Below are 14,026 nucleotides of genomic sequence, written 5' to 3'. Positions count from 1 at the left end.
AAATATTATAGCAAATGCTTTTAACAAATATACATTCCCTCACATATCTTGAAACAGCAGAATATTTAAGTAAGTACGTTTCTCTATATTTATGTCTGATTAAATAAATCTTTTTAAATCACATATATGTTTAAAGAAAAGGGGTGAAAAAACTGTCAACAATTTCCATATTGGCATAAACAGAAACACAAAAAGAATAAAGGGCAAATAAACCACAAACAAATGAATCAATAAACAGCCTGCTTATCACCCCTTGTATTGTATAGATAGAACATTTCCAACATTACCCAGTGGTAAATAGTAGTTTTAACATTCTGAAACCAAACCTATACAATTAAGGGACTGATATTCTTAACTCCAGTGTTCTCAAGGAACTTTGTTTAAAAACATCTATAAACTCTCTTGCTTTAAAATTAATATCCAGATGCTATAAATAAAATAAAAACGGGAATATAAAACTAAATGTTTAACATCATGTTAGTAGCATCTCCCCATAACTCTTTATTACTTAGGACTTCCTTGAGATTCATTAGGCCGAAATCAAATATCATTATACAAGAGTAATTTAAAGTAAAGCTCTGAGATGTCAGCAGAACCAGATATAAGCCAGTTATAGATTAATTCATTTTTTTGTAAAAGTAGTAGCATTTTGTGCATAATAAATAAACCTCTGTATTTGCAATTCCTTGTAATACTGCTATGATTTCCTCCTTAAGTGTCTCCCCTCTCAGATAATAAACCTTGTATTGAAGTTTCCCTGCAGATGCATTTCAGTTACAGGAAAACATATGACTTCTGTGAGACAGTATAAGTGAGAGTCCCAGCTTTATTAGAAACGACCTCTGCTGCACTCTCTGGCTCCACCTGCAGGTCTTACTCCAGAATTACAACCCTGACTAAAATCTGCTGTTGCTCAGTTAAACAAGTGTTGAGATTTAGGGCTTTGCAGATAACAGAAAGGGCAAACCACTGCTGTCCTTTCAGACATATATGCGGATGATTTTGGACGATTAGTCACAAAAATAATTTACAATAATAATAAAAAAAAATAAATGCCAACAACAACAACATGAAAATGAATGTGAAAATACACTATACAAAACAATATAATAAAGCTATAAAAGTGAGTGTAAAAAAACAAACAGACACTATAATAGAAGGATATTTGGATTCATTTTTAGGGTGGAATTGTTTTTTGGTTGCCGAGCGCATTCTCCACCCATGGGCGCAGGTGTGACTACCTGTCTTTTGGAAGTTTCAAACACGGAAGTTTTTAGGACTACCACGGCGGATTTTACTCATCCAACCGATGGTATGTGCAGCAGATTGCCGTGTTTTGTTTCCTTATTTAGACCGACATAAGCGAGAAGAGAAAACGCTGTTCAGCCAGTGCGCGTAAAACAGCTCTTTAGGACCAGGAACCAGGTTCCAGCGGGACACCGACCCAATGGCATCCGCCGGACAGACGCATCCGAGCGGCCCGGTGGAGGGAGTGGGGCTCGGGGAAAGCTTGTCGATCCACGGCAGCACGGAGAAGCTGAGCTCCTCCGCCGTGAATCGCATCCTGATGGAGTTCCTGATGTACTTCGGCAGAGCCATGTTGGTCTTCTACCCCGTGTATCTGACGGGATACCTGGGCCTCAGTGTCAGCTGGGTGCTGCTGTGCATGATGATGGTCTCCTGGTGGAAGAAGAATCGCCAGTCGAAAGAGGCCCGGATCGGAACCGCCATCGACTTTGTGGACAATGAGACACATTTGGTCAACAGGGAGCTGCGAAGTGCCTTACAAATGGCTTCATGGGTACGTCTGGTGTAGTGGAAGGAGTACTGAGGGGTTGTACTGGAGTCAAATTAGTAATACCACAGTGTAGGAATGGAAGTAAGTAGAAGTCCTGCAGTCAAAATCTTATTTAGGTAATATTGGCATTAAAATACACTTAAAGGGCCTTTTCAGAATCTCATATCAACCCCAGTATTATAATTAGTGATGCATTAATATCATTAATTACATTTTGTAAAGGTGTTTATTCTATAATAACTAGATAATTATTTATTAGTTGGTATATATTTTGTATGGATATAATATTAATCTAGAAAAGTAACTAGTTACTAAAGCTGTAAAAAGAAATGTTAAAGTAAAAGAAAAAAGTACAATATTAGCTTGCAAAATGTAAAGGAGTAGAAGTATAAAGTAGCATGTAGTTGAAACAGGCCTACTCAAGTAAAGTATCTAAAAATTGTGCACTAGTACAGTACTTGAGTAAATATACTGAGTTAGTCTCCCCCACTGGTGTTGTGCACAGACTTTATTTTATTTTACTGGGGCAATAGATGTGAACTGCCTTGTTTAAAGGCACTCCAGCCACCAGAGACAGCAAAGGGATTCAACCTCAGTAACACTTCAGTTACTGAAGGAAGGTCCAATGTCAATCCTGTTTTCCCCCCCTGTGTTTTGGAGTCCCTGATATGCAGCCAAGGTGTGTAAAACATCCTAAAACAAGTCGTACACTGCAGGTTGCATGTCATGCTCTCTGTTGCCTTGACTATGATGCACTTAATTTGCATGACTTCGGCTGAACCTCCCATACTCAGAAAGGGGTTAAGCCAGCCAAACGTGCTGCAATTCTGTAGGAGCTTTTATTTCTCCACATTTGGTTACACCACACCCGCACAAACAGTGACTCATGGGAACTAAAGAAGGGAGCGACAATCAGACGGGTTCTTCTGAGGAAGAGGAATGTAATGTGCACAGCGGATGTAATAATCAGATTACATGTTAATTGTGGGTGCAGTTGTTGTCGTTGTGTGTGAGACAGATGATAATGATGGCATACTTTTTTATAATTAAAACCTAAAACAGAATTCCATTTTAAAGATATGCAGATTTATGATTTCCAACCATTGTAAAACAGTTCTATCCAGTTTATTTACTTTAGCATCTTTGGCAGAACTCACTGATGGTACTGTAGTTTATTTGAATAAGGGGTGGGCCCATCAGATGTTCTGTAATAGTACATGATTCCAACCCTCTGTTGTAGTCCACAGTTTTGATGCTGCAGATAAACTTTGGTAAGCCATAAATAACATGCTATTGCACTTCTCCCTGTTCATTTATACTAAGACATTTCTGAAATGGGGAAATTTTGGATCTTGTGGTTTAGATTTTTTAAAATCTGACAGATTTTATGTTAAAATTTGCATGATGGATAATGAATAACTACTGGCACAATTCTGTCTTCCATCACTTTCACCATGCATGCCCTTATGTTGTTTAAGTTGCTCAAATACACATTACAGACCCACTTCTAACTTCACTATCATTTCTCTTTTAAGGTCCAGTTTCCTGATGTTGAGAAAGTTGACTGGGTTAACAAGGTACAGTATCAAAATAAAGTGATCTTCCTCCCTTTGAGATGATGTTAATCATCGTCATCCCAGCCTGCTAAATAGAGTTGGTGTTTTGGGATTTTTTACTCTGGTTTAAAGGCCCAGTGCTCAACAGAACACTTTCTACCTCACATGGCTCTGATTTGAATGTGATTGATGTACACTAAAACACATAAAAATGAAGACCATGTGAGATATAGCACAGGGTGTTAAACTCACTTGGGCACACTGAGATGAATGAGCCAAAAGAAACAAACAGAACTGTATTTTTCTATAAACTGAAACGTATTTTGTCAGAATGATTTAAAGAATGCAATTAGAAAAGCTTAAGTCATAGTGCCTTTAAGCATTCCTTCATTATAAATGTGCACATTAAATGAAATTAGCTGTTTGATTAAGGTGTGGAATCGAGGCGTATTCACATGCTCTGTTTTGCTTTGTATGTTCAGGTGTTGGGACAGGCCTGGCCTTTCTTTGGGATGTACATGGAGAAGCTCCTTAAAGAAAAAATCCAGGCGTCTGTCAGGCTCTCCAACCCCGCGCTCAAAACATTCACTTTCACCAAGATCCACTTTGGACGCATAGTAAGTTCGCATTTGTATTCAGTTTGCATCCATTTGTCCTCCATTTCTCTTTTGATACTTTTAAAGCAAGTAACCAAATCTTTTACGGGTTTATTTTACTGTATTAGGAAGCGAATAACTCCTCTGTGATTTGCTGTACGATGTTATAATGCCACCACTCCTGTATCTTATTAACAAAGAGTATTGTGTGTCATTAAATATGGTTGAGGAGGTTCCTTTAAAATGTTTCCCTAATTTGCAGCCTCTCAGGATCACTGGGATGAAAGCGTACACACATGAAGTGGATCAGAGGGAGGTGGTTCTGGACTTGAATATAAAGTTGGTCATAAGCTGTTTCTATCTTGTCAAATGTGTTTTGGTCCCTCTGTTCACTGTAAACTCTGAAAAGAGCCCAGTGGGGTACAGTCATTCACTTCTCATCGGCAATATTCACTTTGCAGTTACGAAGGTGATGTGGACATCGACGCTGTGGTGAAGGAGCCAATCACAGCTGGTGTCAAAGGAGTTAAGGTGGGTGGCTAATTTTTCAGTATTATTATATCGCCTTCATTGTCATACAGTATGTGTTTACCATTCTTGTAAAAACTGTCCTGAATCTTCCAGCTCAAGGGGATGCTGAGGGTCATTTTAGAGCCGCTCATTGGTGATGCGCCACTGGTGGGAGGAGTCACCTTCTTTTTCATTCGCCGCCCTGTGAGTGCACACACACATTCATTGCCTTACTGTCATCAAGAGATGCCATTAGTCAAGTTTTAAACCCAATGTTTTATTCCAGACCCTGCAGATCAACTGGACTGGCATGACCAACCTTTTGGACAGCCCTGCCTTCAGGTTAGTGTCCACAGGAAACCACCCCTGACTCTTACACAGTGTGTTAATGGTCACCCTAACATTTTGAAGCTCTCTCACCTCATCTTTCACCTTCCAGCTCGTTGTCCGAGGAGACCATCATTGACATTATCGCCTCGCTCATGGTGCTGCCCAACCGCATGTGTATACCCCTCATAGACCAGGTCAAAGTAGACCAGATGAGGTTCCCACTACCTCGTGTATGTAAGATAAACTTTCCATTTCACACATGAATCTTCATCTTCTTAACTGCAGTAACTTGCATTTTAAATTACTGTACCATTGCATATTTTAGGTTAGGATTTGGAAAGACACATAGATATGTAGGTGAAGATTTTGTCTTTTTCTTACATGTGAGACGATATTATTATTTTGAATCTGGCTTTCCTTGTCTTCTCCTCAGGGTGTGGTGAGGGTCCATGTGCTGGAGGCCAAGGACCTGGTGGCGAAGGACACATATATGATGGGTTTAGTGAAAGGCAAATCAGACCCCTATGTAAAACTCAGAGTCGGCAACCGAAATTTCAAAAGCAAGACCATCAAAGAGAATCTGAACCCCACTTGGAATGAAGTGTATGAGGTACAGTGATGGCAACACACTGAAGTTATTGTTATGGGCCTTTAAACCCCTGGATCATTCATTTGCATGATGGTTAAGCCTGAACAAGACTGTTTTCCTTATCCTGTAACCCTGCACATGTTCTGGTATGTGACAGGAAACTGCAAAAATCCCATCACACATTTCCTTGTTTGTGAAAAGCAAAGCTTAAAGACAAAAACTTTGTCACAGATTGCATTGAAGAGCTAGACAAATTACTGTTAGCAACTCATTGTTTGAAAGCTCCAGCGTGTTTGTCTCCAGCAATTTGTGTTTTATTTTCAGTACTTAGTGTTTAACCTTCATCATATCTCTTCTTTATCTGCTGGCAGTTTGTGGTCCACGAGGCCCCGGGGCAAGAGTTGGAGATTGAGCTATACGATGAGGACACAGACAAAGATGACTTCCTTGGAAGGTAATCAAACCACTGATGAAAAGAATGCTGTTTGACTCACCTGTTTTGTATTCACTTTACTGTATGGAAATCATGTCAGAGTTTCTCAGGCATTGCTTATTACCCTGCCAAACATGGCACATGGCAACACAAAGGATGTCAAACTCTCAGTATTACCATTAGTGTCTTGATTACTGTGCACTTATTAGTATTTTTTTATATGTCAGTATGTGTACAGTATGTATACATTTGAATAATGTGTCTTGTTGTGTAGCCTCATGTGATGCCTCAGCCTTTGATTGAAAATATACAGCAGAATAGCTCGTACAAAGATAGTTTAAGGGAAGATAGCTGAGTAATGATGTGGAATACGTGAAAAATATGAGTACTTATTGTATTAGTGCTGAAAATATACTTTAAATGTTCGTGTTTTGTGGTTTTCACACTCTCATTTCACCTTAGGTACAATCTCGATTTGGGAGAAGTGAAGAAGGATAAAGAAATGGATCGGGTGAGCTTTTATGTAACGTTGTGGATGCACTTACTAGTGATTTGTGCCTAGTAAGAGCAGTGTTTACTCTGCAGTAGGGAAAAAAACAGTAGTAATCACAAAATGATTACCAGCACTACAGGACATTACAGTGTACTGTTTCCTAGTGTTTTAAGTCCTTATAAAACATCTTGCGGTAGCATAATTTTTAAGAACGGTAAAAACTTTTACCTCTCACGATAACTACTCCTGTTGGACAAATTGCGATTAACAATAATATTGTCATTTTATTCAACTGATATAATGATAAGCCTAATAATGCATTGCAATGATTCAGACACTGGAATTGGAACCAAACAATAAATAAAACCGACTCTTAAGTAATATTAAATGTTTGGCAGGGTAGGCTATAGAGTCATTCAATCTTTAACAGGCAATATAGTAATGGTAGGGAAAACCCTGCTAAAATGTTGGTGACATTCTTAAACGATAAGTCATTTATTATCCTGACAGGCAATAATTACATATCGAATATATTGTACGATAATTCAATAACATTGTTATTGTGACAGGGTTAATGCCAGTGTTCAATTTAAATAAAGTCTTTGTATAAATGATCATGTCGATGAATGAATCCCCCTCTCCCTTGTAGTGGTTTACTCTGGAAGAGATCGAGAAAGGAGAACTTCATCTCAAGCTCCAGTGGTTTTCCCTTAAGGCCGACCCCAGCTTGCTGACGGAGGTAACCTCTTTGTTGCTCACATTTCTTTTGTCTTCACTATAGGTTGCCCCCGTGTGTAACTCGAGTTAGTCAGTTGTGTAAACACTGTGTCGCTCTCTGCCATCACTCTCTTCCAGTCTTCCAACGGCTTTGCTTGTGCTATGCTCGCGGTGTATCTGGACAACGCGTCAAACCTACCAGTAAGTGGCTCCAAGCAGGGACTGTTGTTGGTGAGAGCGGATGATGCAACGTGGGTAGACGTGTGCTGATGAGTGTTCTTGTGTTTGTCTCCAGAAAGACCACCGTGAGATCACAGAGCAACATAAACACGGGAAGCACTCAAAGGAAGCCCGGGTAAGACGAGAGGTTTTTTTTTTTAAGCTTGCAGTATTGTTACATAAGGCTGTGGTCCTGTGATTATGCCAGCTGCCCTCCCTCTGCTGTAGCTGCTATAAGAAGGAGCTGGGCCGGCCTTAGGGACCCAAGTCCCTCAGAGTCCCCTTACGCCCCATTTTTATTGTGTCACAGTTGGTTTGTTGTTGTGATTAATTGCCTTTTTTTGTGAATATTCACCATTAAAGTAAAGATAGAAAGTTTGACCTAGTATAGGAGGGTATACTTGTAAAACATGATGAACATGTTGTGTATATGTATAAGAAACACTAAAACTTCCTCATATGAAAAATCTTCTCTTATCTTCCTCATTACTAAGAGTCGAAAAAGTACATTGTTTTATGACATTGATTATTTCCCCCCTGTTGTAGGAACATAACAGTAACATAGCATTAAAACGTAATCAATATGAATGCATATTTAATTATTTTCACTAATCCACTGCTAATAATAACATTATTCCTGTAGTCTGTATATAATATGTCGTTTTTATTGATTCATTTACCAAAAAAATAATAAGAATTGAATGTCATCTTCTCAGCATCTTATCATAAACATGATCACATCAAGTTGTTCTTATTCATAATTCTCTCAGTCGCTAACACCAGCCTAATCCTTGCCATAGGACCCATACTGTTCCTAAACTATTACCCTGTACATGATTTAACACAGGTATATGAGGACACCTAATCCAGAGCTCTTTGGTATGCAGAGGCCCAACCCCTGTTCCTGCAGACCCTTTCTTTTTAATCTTACAGCTACTTAAGACTGCAGAGGAATGCACACAGCCTTATATGTTAGGGGGTGGTCAAACAGTTCATGGACACCTAACACTGGGATTTATTTTTTGCCTCCAGTTTAAGAGCTATAGTAGTTCCACATTTGAATTGGTATAGCCAGAAGAAGATTGTGTGTTGGTTTTCGAGAGTCAAATCAGGCATAAAATGTAGCTTCTCTTTCACTTTACTGCCTTACAATTGACAATTCTTCTGTCTTGATGTCAAACAAAAGCCTCAGCCAGATCAGATGTTTTCAGTTTGTGCTCCAGGTGTACTTGACCCTGTGCATAGCTGGTATTTCCCGTTTGTTGAGTGCATGCTTGTCATTTTATGTGGGTGTGTTATTACCAGCTGGTGTTATTACCAGCTGGTGTTCATGTTGCTAGATTCCTTTCCTAACCTGGCGCTTGTTCAGGATCAGTTTCCCAACATAAAAAAACATGCAGAGAAGTGTTGACCACTAAACAAGAAAATTAAACAATCATTATATCTATAGTCATTTGCCCTCTTTGTAAAGCATTGATATTTCTGAGGATTTTAAGAATTAAACATTGGACAAATCAGAAAATGCCACTGAGGTCACAGATCACATCACAGTTTCTGTGACAAACATTTGACACACTGTCTTATCTGGTCATTAAGGCAGCTATAATAGAATTGTAAGAATCATTTAATACAAATCTATCCCAATACAAAAAGCTCAGTCAGTAAAAGCTCTTGCCTCTAAATGCCCTCTGCTGGTCATTGTGTGTAAATACAGTCACAATGCAAGTTAAGTGTGAAACAACAAAAATAACCTAGTAAAGGTGGTTTGTTCATTTACAGAAGATTCTGAGGAAAAACAAATACAAGGGGAAAGACTGATGGTGATGTGGTTGTAACAGTTACTCAGTAAATATATTTTTATTGTACTGCCAACATATCGAGCTCAGTGAAGGTTGTTAAAACCTTAAATGTGTCTGCATCAACCTCTGCGTTCTTATTTGTTAAAATGAGACATAATGCTCATGTTAGCTCTGGCTACCAGCATAAACATCTGTTTTACGTGCCCCAGACGGTGAGGTATGTCAGACATGTATTAGAGAGGAATGCAACCTGGAAGGCAACAGTCTGCTTGTAGAGAAACTCCCAGTGTTAGCTTGTTGCCAAGTGAAAGCATTTTAATAATGGTAGAACTGTGTCATAATAAGACACTGAAAAGAGTTGAGCTATTAAGTGTCAGTATTTTTTTCAATAATGGTGAGTTACTCTGTACAGTAGGTAACTAATGTTACTCATTGTCCCTGGGGTTTTCTGTGTCAGTGTTAATGGCACACAAAAATGCAATTTTGCAAAGCCCCATTGTTTTGCTTGATTCTTTTTTTTAATGAGTGATTTGCTTTGTTTTCAGCTCACAAAGAGAACTGCCTTCCCAAACTCCTTTGTGGAATTTTCCATCGATAAAGAGGTTAAAAAAAGCAAGGTATAGCTGCGACTTTATTACATTAACACACAATTTTCTCTTTAATTTATTAAATGAATGAAGAAATATCTATTAATTAATGTTTATACTACTACTATACTACTACTAGTTTTTGTATTTTAGCACTGTACAATAGACTTTCAAAATGCAACACAGTAGTAGCTTTTTGCAATGAAACCACTGAGTTGTAGCTAATACTTGTCACTGTCTCCACTTTTCACAGGTTGTGTATGCAAATAAAGACCCAGTGTGGGAGGAGGGCTTCACCTTTTTTGTGCATAATGTCAAAACACAGCAGCTCTGTATTCAGGTTTGTCATTTAAATGTATACACACTAAACAGAACATTTCTCAGCTCTTTAAAATATATGAAATGTTTCTCCAAGGTTGCACTAATCAAAATCTTAAAATTTAAATCTAAATTGAAGTTAATTTCTTTTGGCATTTCCCCACATTTTTGTTCTTGTGGTCAAGGTCAAAGAGCCTGAGAAGAAGACTCAGCTTGGCATTCTCAACTTGCCCCTGAGTCGCCTCCTCAACTCCTCCAACATGACTGTAGACCAACGCTTCCTGCTGGAGCGCTCCGGAGCAAAAAGCGATATCAAGCTGAAAGCCACTCTCAGGGTGGGTACACAACGCTGGCAACTTACGCACGTTTAGTGCATAGAAACTCACATTACATGGAGATCAAGCACATCACACATTCAGTCTTGTATAGCAAACGGCATTCAGGTGCTGACATTCATCTTGTCTTCCATCCCAAAATAGATTCTTACTTTGGAAAAGCCTCCACCCAAGATTATCCTCAACCCTCCTCCACAACCCAAAAAACCAGAACCACAGACCAACCAAGGAGGTAAAGCCCCTGAACCCACTCCTGCACTTTCCTCCAACACCAGCCACGCTGCCCAAGCCTCATTTCCGACCCAGGCGGCTGATTCCCAGAATGGCTATAATGTAGACTATTCAACCCAACGCCGTGGCTCCTTCCTGGCTTCTGAAACCTGGAACTCATCTCCTTCCCCATCAAACATGCGTCGGTTTGACTCCCACAGCATGCTGTCAGAGAACTCCATCGCTTCGTCACGTTTTGACCTTTCAGAGGGAGCCTCGTATCCAGAGTGAGTATACAGTTTAGTGTCTTTAGTGTGCCGACTTATAACCTTTCTAGAGATGTTATGAACAAAACTGTATGGATTTTATGTTTTGACCACTATAGGGCCATCAGGAATCATCAGGGTTCGTTTGGGGAGATCCACCTGACTGTACGCTATGCCACCTTGAGGAAGAAACTCATTGTCCTGGTCGACTCTTGCAGGTCAGAAAAACCCAGCCTCACTAGTGTTTCCCAGCAGCACTAATACTCACCAGGGATATAATCATTTGCTCATCTCAGCTCTGAATACATTTTAGACATCTGAAACCAGAAATTCACAGTTCAGTTTCTATGTGATAAAATATAAATAACTTGTATTAATAAGTTGAAATACTGTACATGTACTTAACTTTGCATATATATGTCAACCTCATACTGTGCTTGCAGTAGGTAGATATGAAGAGAAAACCAAGTTACAGTAGCATAACTTCTTTTTCAGCCGTTGGTAAAAGATAAAAAAACAGTTTTATGTTGAGTATTTTGCTCTAATTAAACACAAATTATTTCATTTTCAAATTCAAATGTCTGAGTTGTTCAAAATAACTATGAATAAGAAAATGCAAAGCCAGCAATGATAACCTATTGTGTGACATGTTGCCTACAGGAACTTATTCCCCTGCAGTGAGAATGGCACAGACTCTTACGTCCGCCTGTATTTGCTCCCTGACCAAACCTGGAGACACCGCAAGAAGACGCATGTCAAGAAGAGAACACTCAACCCTGTCTTCAATGACAAGTAAGCTTACCGGATTCATCCTGCATCGCACATTTGAATGAGAAAAAGCTAAAATGAGCCACAGAGGCTCAGAGGTTAAGACTGTCTGCCAATCCTCTTTCCTCACAGGTTTGAATTTGATTTGGCACTTGAAGAGGTAAAAAACAGGAAGTTGGACGTGGCAGTGAAAAATAACAAGATGTTCTACACACGGGAGAGAAAGGACATTGGCATGGTAGGTAATGCTACTTGTGATAGTCTTTTCATTCCTGACACAAGATTTCAAAGGCAATCAGCAGTTGAAATGCTCTCTGATGTTGTTATTGGTGAGACAAATAGCCTCTACATTTCCAACGTTTGGTTCATTATAGTTCAGTGTTGTTAATGTTTTTATTTCATACATATACTGCAAAAGCAATGTCTTGACTGCTATGCCTATCACACTTTTTGAACTCAGTGTAGATAATTGACTGAATCAAGTTCTGCTCATGTCCACAGGTGATGATCGATCTTTCACAGTTGGATATAGCCAAAGGCATCACACAGTGGTATGGGGCCCTGTTTTCTACTTTTCCATGATTTGTGTAGTAGCTGTAGAAGTAACAGTAGCTGCAAATAATTCTTGATGGTTTGTTCTGAGTGGAACACAAAGTTGCTTCGATGTGGATCAGAACTGTGCTGAATTGAAATCTTTCGTCATTGTTTAAGTTTTCCTGCACTCATTACTTTGTTCTGGATAGAAAATCGCTTCTTTAAAGGAATAGTTTTGACATTTAGGGAAATGTGACTACTCATCTTGCAGAGAGTTAGAGGAGAAAATCAAAACCACTCTCATATCTGTACAATAAACTGAAGCCGCTGTGACAGTTAGCTTAGTCTAGCACAAAAGGGGAAACTGGCTCCGTGCAAAGGCGACAAAATCCAGCTACCAGCACATAGAAAGCGCAATAATTAACACATTGTTTAATTGATACATTTCTAGATTAATTTTGTTTCCTTTTACCTATTTAGCAGACAGACATGAGTGGTATCGATCTTCTTGTCTAACTTTTGGCAAGAAAGGGGAGAAGAATACTTCCCAAAATGTCAAGCTCTTCCTTTAAGCTGGTAACAACAAACCTCAGAAATAACTACTGAAGCCTGGTTGGAGGGCAAAGACCTTTTCTGGTCAACAGTAATAATGCATAAAAATGTATGTGGGCAAACAAAAGGTTCATTTTGTTCAAGTATAATTATACGAGTATTCCATTTCTCTTTCCTCTGAAGGTTCGAGCTCACATTGCCTGGGCTGAAGAAATCCAGCTAGCAGGCAGAGTTGTAAAACATCTGTTTGCAGACTGAAGAGCAGCTCCTCAGCCACGGCAGGGCCAAATGTGGGCCAGATAAATGCTTTGGAGAGTTGCATATTCCTTTGTCTTCCTTATCATCGCTGACCAGAGTTGCGTTTGCCAAAAGCAGATATTGTATGTCCAACGTACATACAGATTCACTCCTACTGAAGGTCTTACTTGGAATAAAATGTTTATGTGCAGCTTATCTACTTACAGATATCCCCCACAATTTCACAAACATTGTGGGGGAAAATAACAAAAATTATCTTTAAAGCATGCTTCTATATCTCAGAGATCATCTAATGATCCAATTTATTTTGTAAGTTATTTGGGGTGACAAGCAGAAACCACATTATCCTGAATAATAATGCTATTGCTCATCATTTATTTTTATAGAAAAAGAGAATAATTCATCAGGAAGTGTATTTCTACCCCATCACAAACAAGATGATGTGTTTATTTTGGATATTTTTTGTGAGAGGTTTGGATTTTTAGATGATCCGAGCCAAAGCTATCCTTTTGTATTTCCGTGTAAATAATTGTATTGATAGTTTCTATGTAATATAGGAAAGGAAACAAAGGAAAAGCCAAGTTTGTTTGTTGCAGGAGACCCAGCGATTCATTGCATGCTGAGGAAGGGTTACACGCTTCAGCTACAACTACCATAACTATACCTTTTTGTAGGTATTGTGTAGACTACCTGTGTTGCTGTTTAACTGTTCAGTTGTTTAATCTGTTGCCCATTTAAATTATTCAGTTGCTGAAGAATTTAAGAAATGTTTCTGGTGTTTTTGAATTAAACTAAATGATTGTAAAATGTGTTTCCATGTGGCAAATAAACAATTTAATATCAATAAATGTTGCATTTTTCTCTTGTAAATCTGAGTGTGATTGGTTGTCTCATTACATTCAGCCTGTATGTATTAAGGCTCCAGCCCTATTGTGACTCCCAAGCAGTGGGGCTTGAGGAAAAACACACTTATATAAAATATAAACCTATACTGCCAATGGTATGAAGTTTATAAACACTAAAAACTAAAAAACTAAAACCTTACACCACAAAAAGCACGTTGGGGTCAAACCATTTACTGTCAAGGGGTCAAACAAAGCGGGGTACTACTGGGCAAGGTAGGTAGCTGCTTGGACCCCTAATGGCTACAGTTAAAAT

The 14,026-nt window shown here is 38.9% G+C and overlaps 1 protein-coding gene across 1 annotated transcript; it reads left to right on the top strand.

The window, feature by feature from the left end:
• Positions 1-1,208: 1,208 nt before the first annotated feature.
• Positions 1,209-13,693, top strand: esyt3 (extended synaptotagmin-like protein 3). Its single transcript, XM_035676006.1, has 23 exons — positions 1,209-1,801; positions 3,334-3,375; positions 3,837-3,971; positions 4,213-4,289; positions 4,412-4,481; positions 4,575-4,664; positions 4,747-4,802; positions 4,900-5,020; positions 5,224-5,400; positions 5,751-5,833; positions 6,275-6,323; positions 6,955-7,044; positions 7,161-7,223; positions 7,318-7,377; positions 9,586-9,657; positions 9,881-9,967; positions 10,131-10,280; positions 10,425-10,777; positions 10,876-10,974; positions 11,417-11,548; positions 11,657-11,762; positions 12,026-12,075; positions 12,794-13,693. Exons 1-23 carry the CDS (start codon positions 1,448-1,450, stop codon positions 12,831-12,833), a joined length of 2,556 nt encoding a protein of 851 aa, XP_035531899.1. The 5' UTR covers positions 1,209-1,447; the 3' UTR covers positions 12,834-13,693.
• Positions 13,694-14,026: the final 333 nt, after the last annotated feature.

This window comes from Morone saxatilis, unplaced genomic scaffold (assembly GCF_004916995.1).
Source record: "Morone saxatilis isolate NCDOM2014 unplaced genomic scaffold, NCSU_SB_2.0 Contig5, whole genome shotgun sequence".
NCBI lineage: Eukaryota > Metazoa > Chordata > Actinopteri > Moronidae > Morone > Morone saxatilis.
Note: the sequence above shows the minus strand (reverse complement) of the source record. Positions and strands in the feature narration are given on the sequence as shown.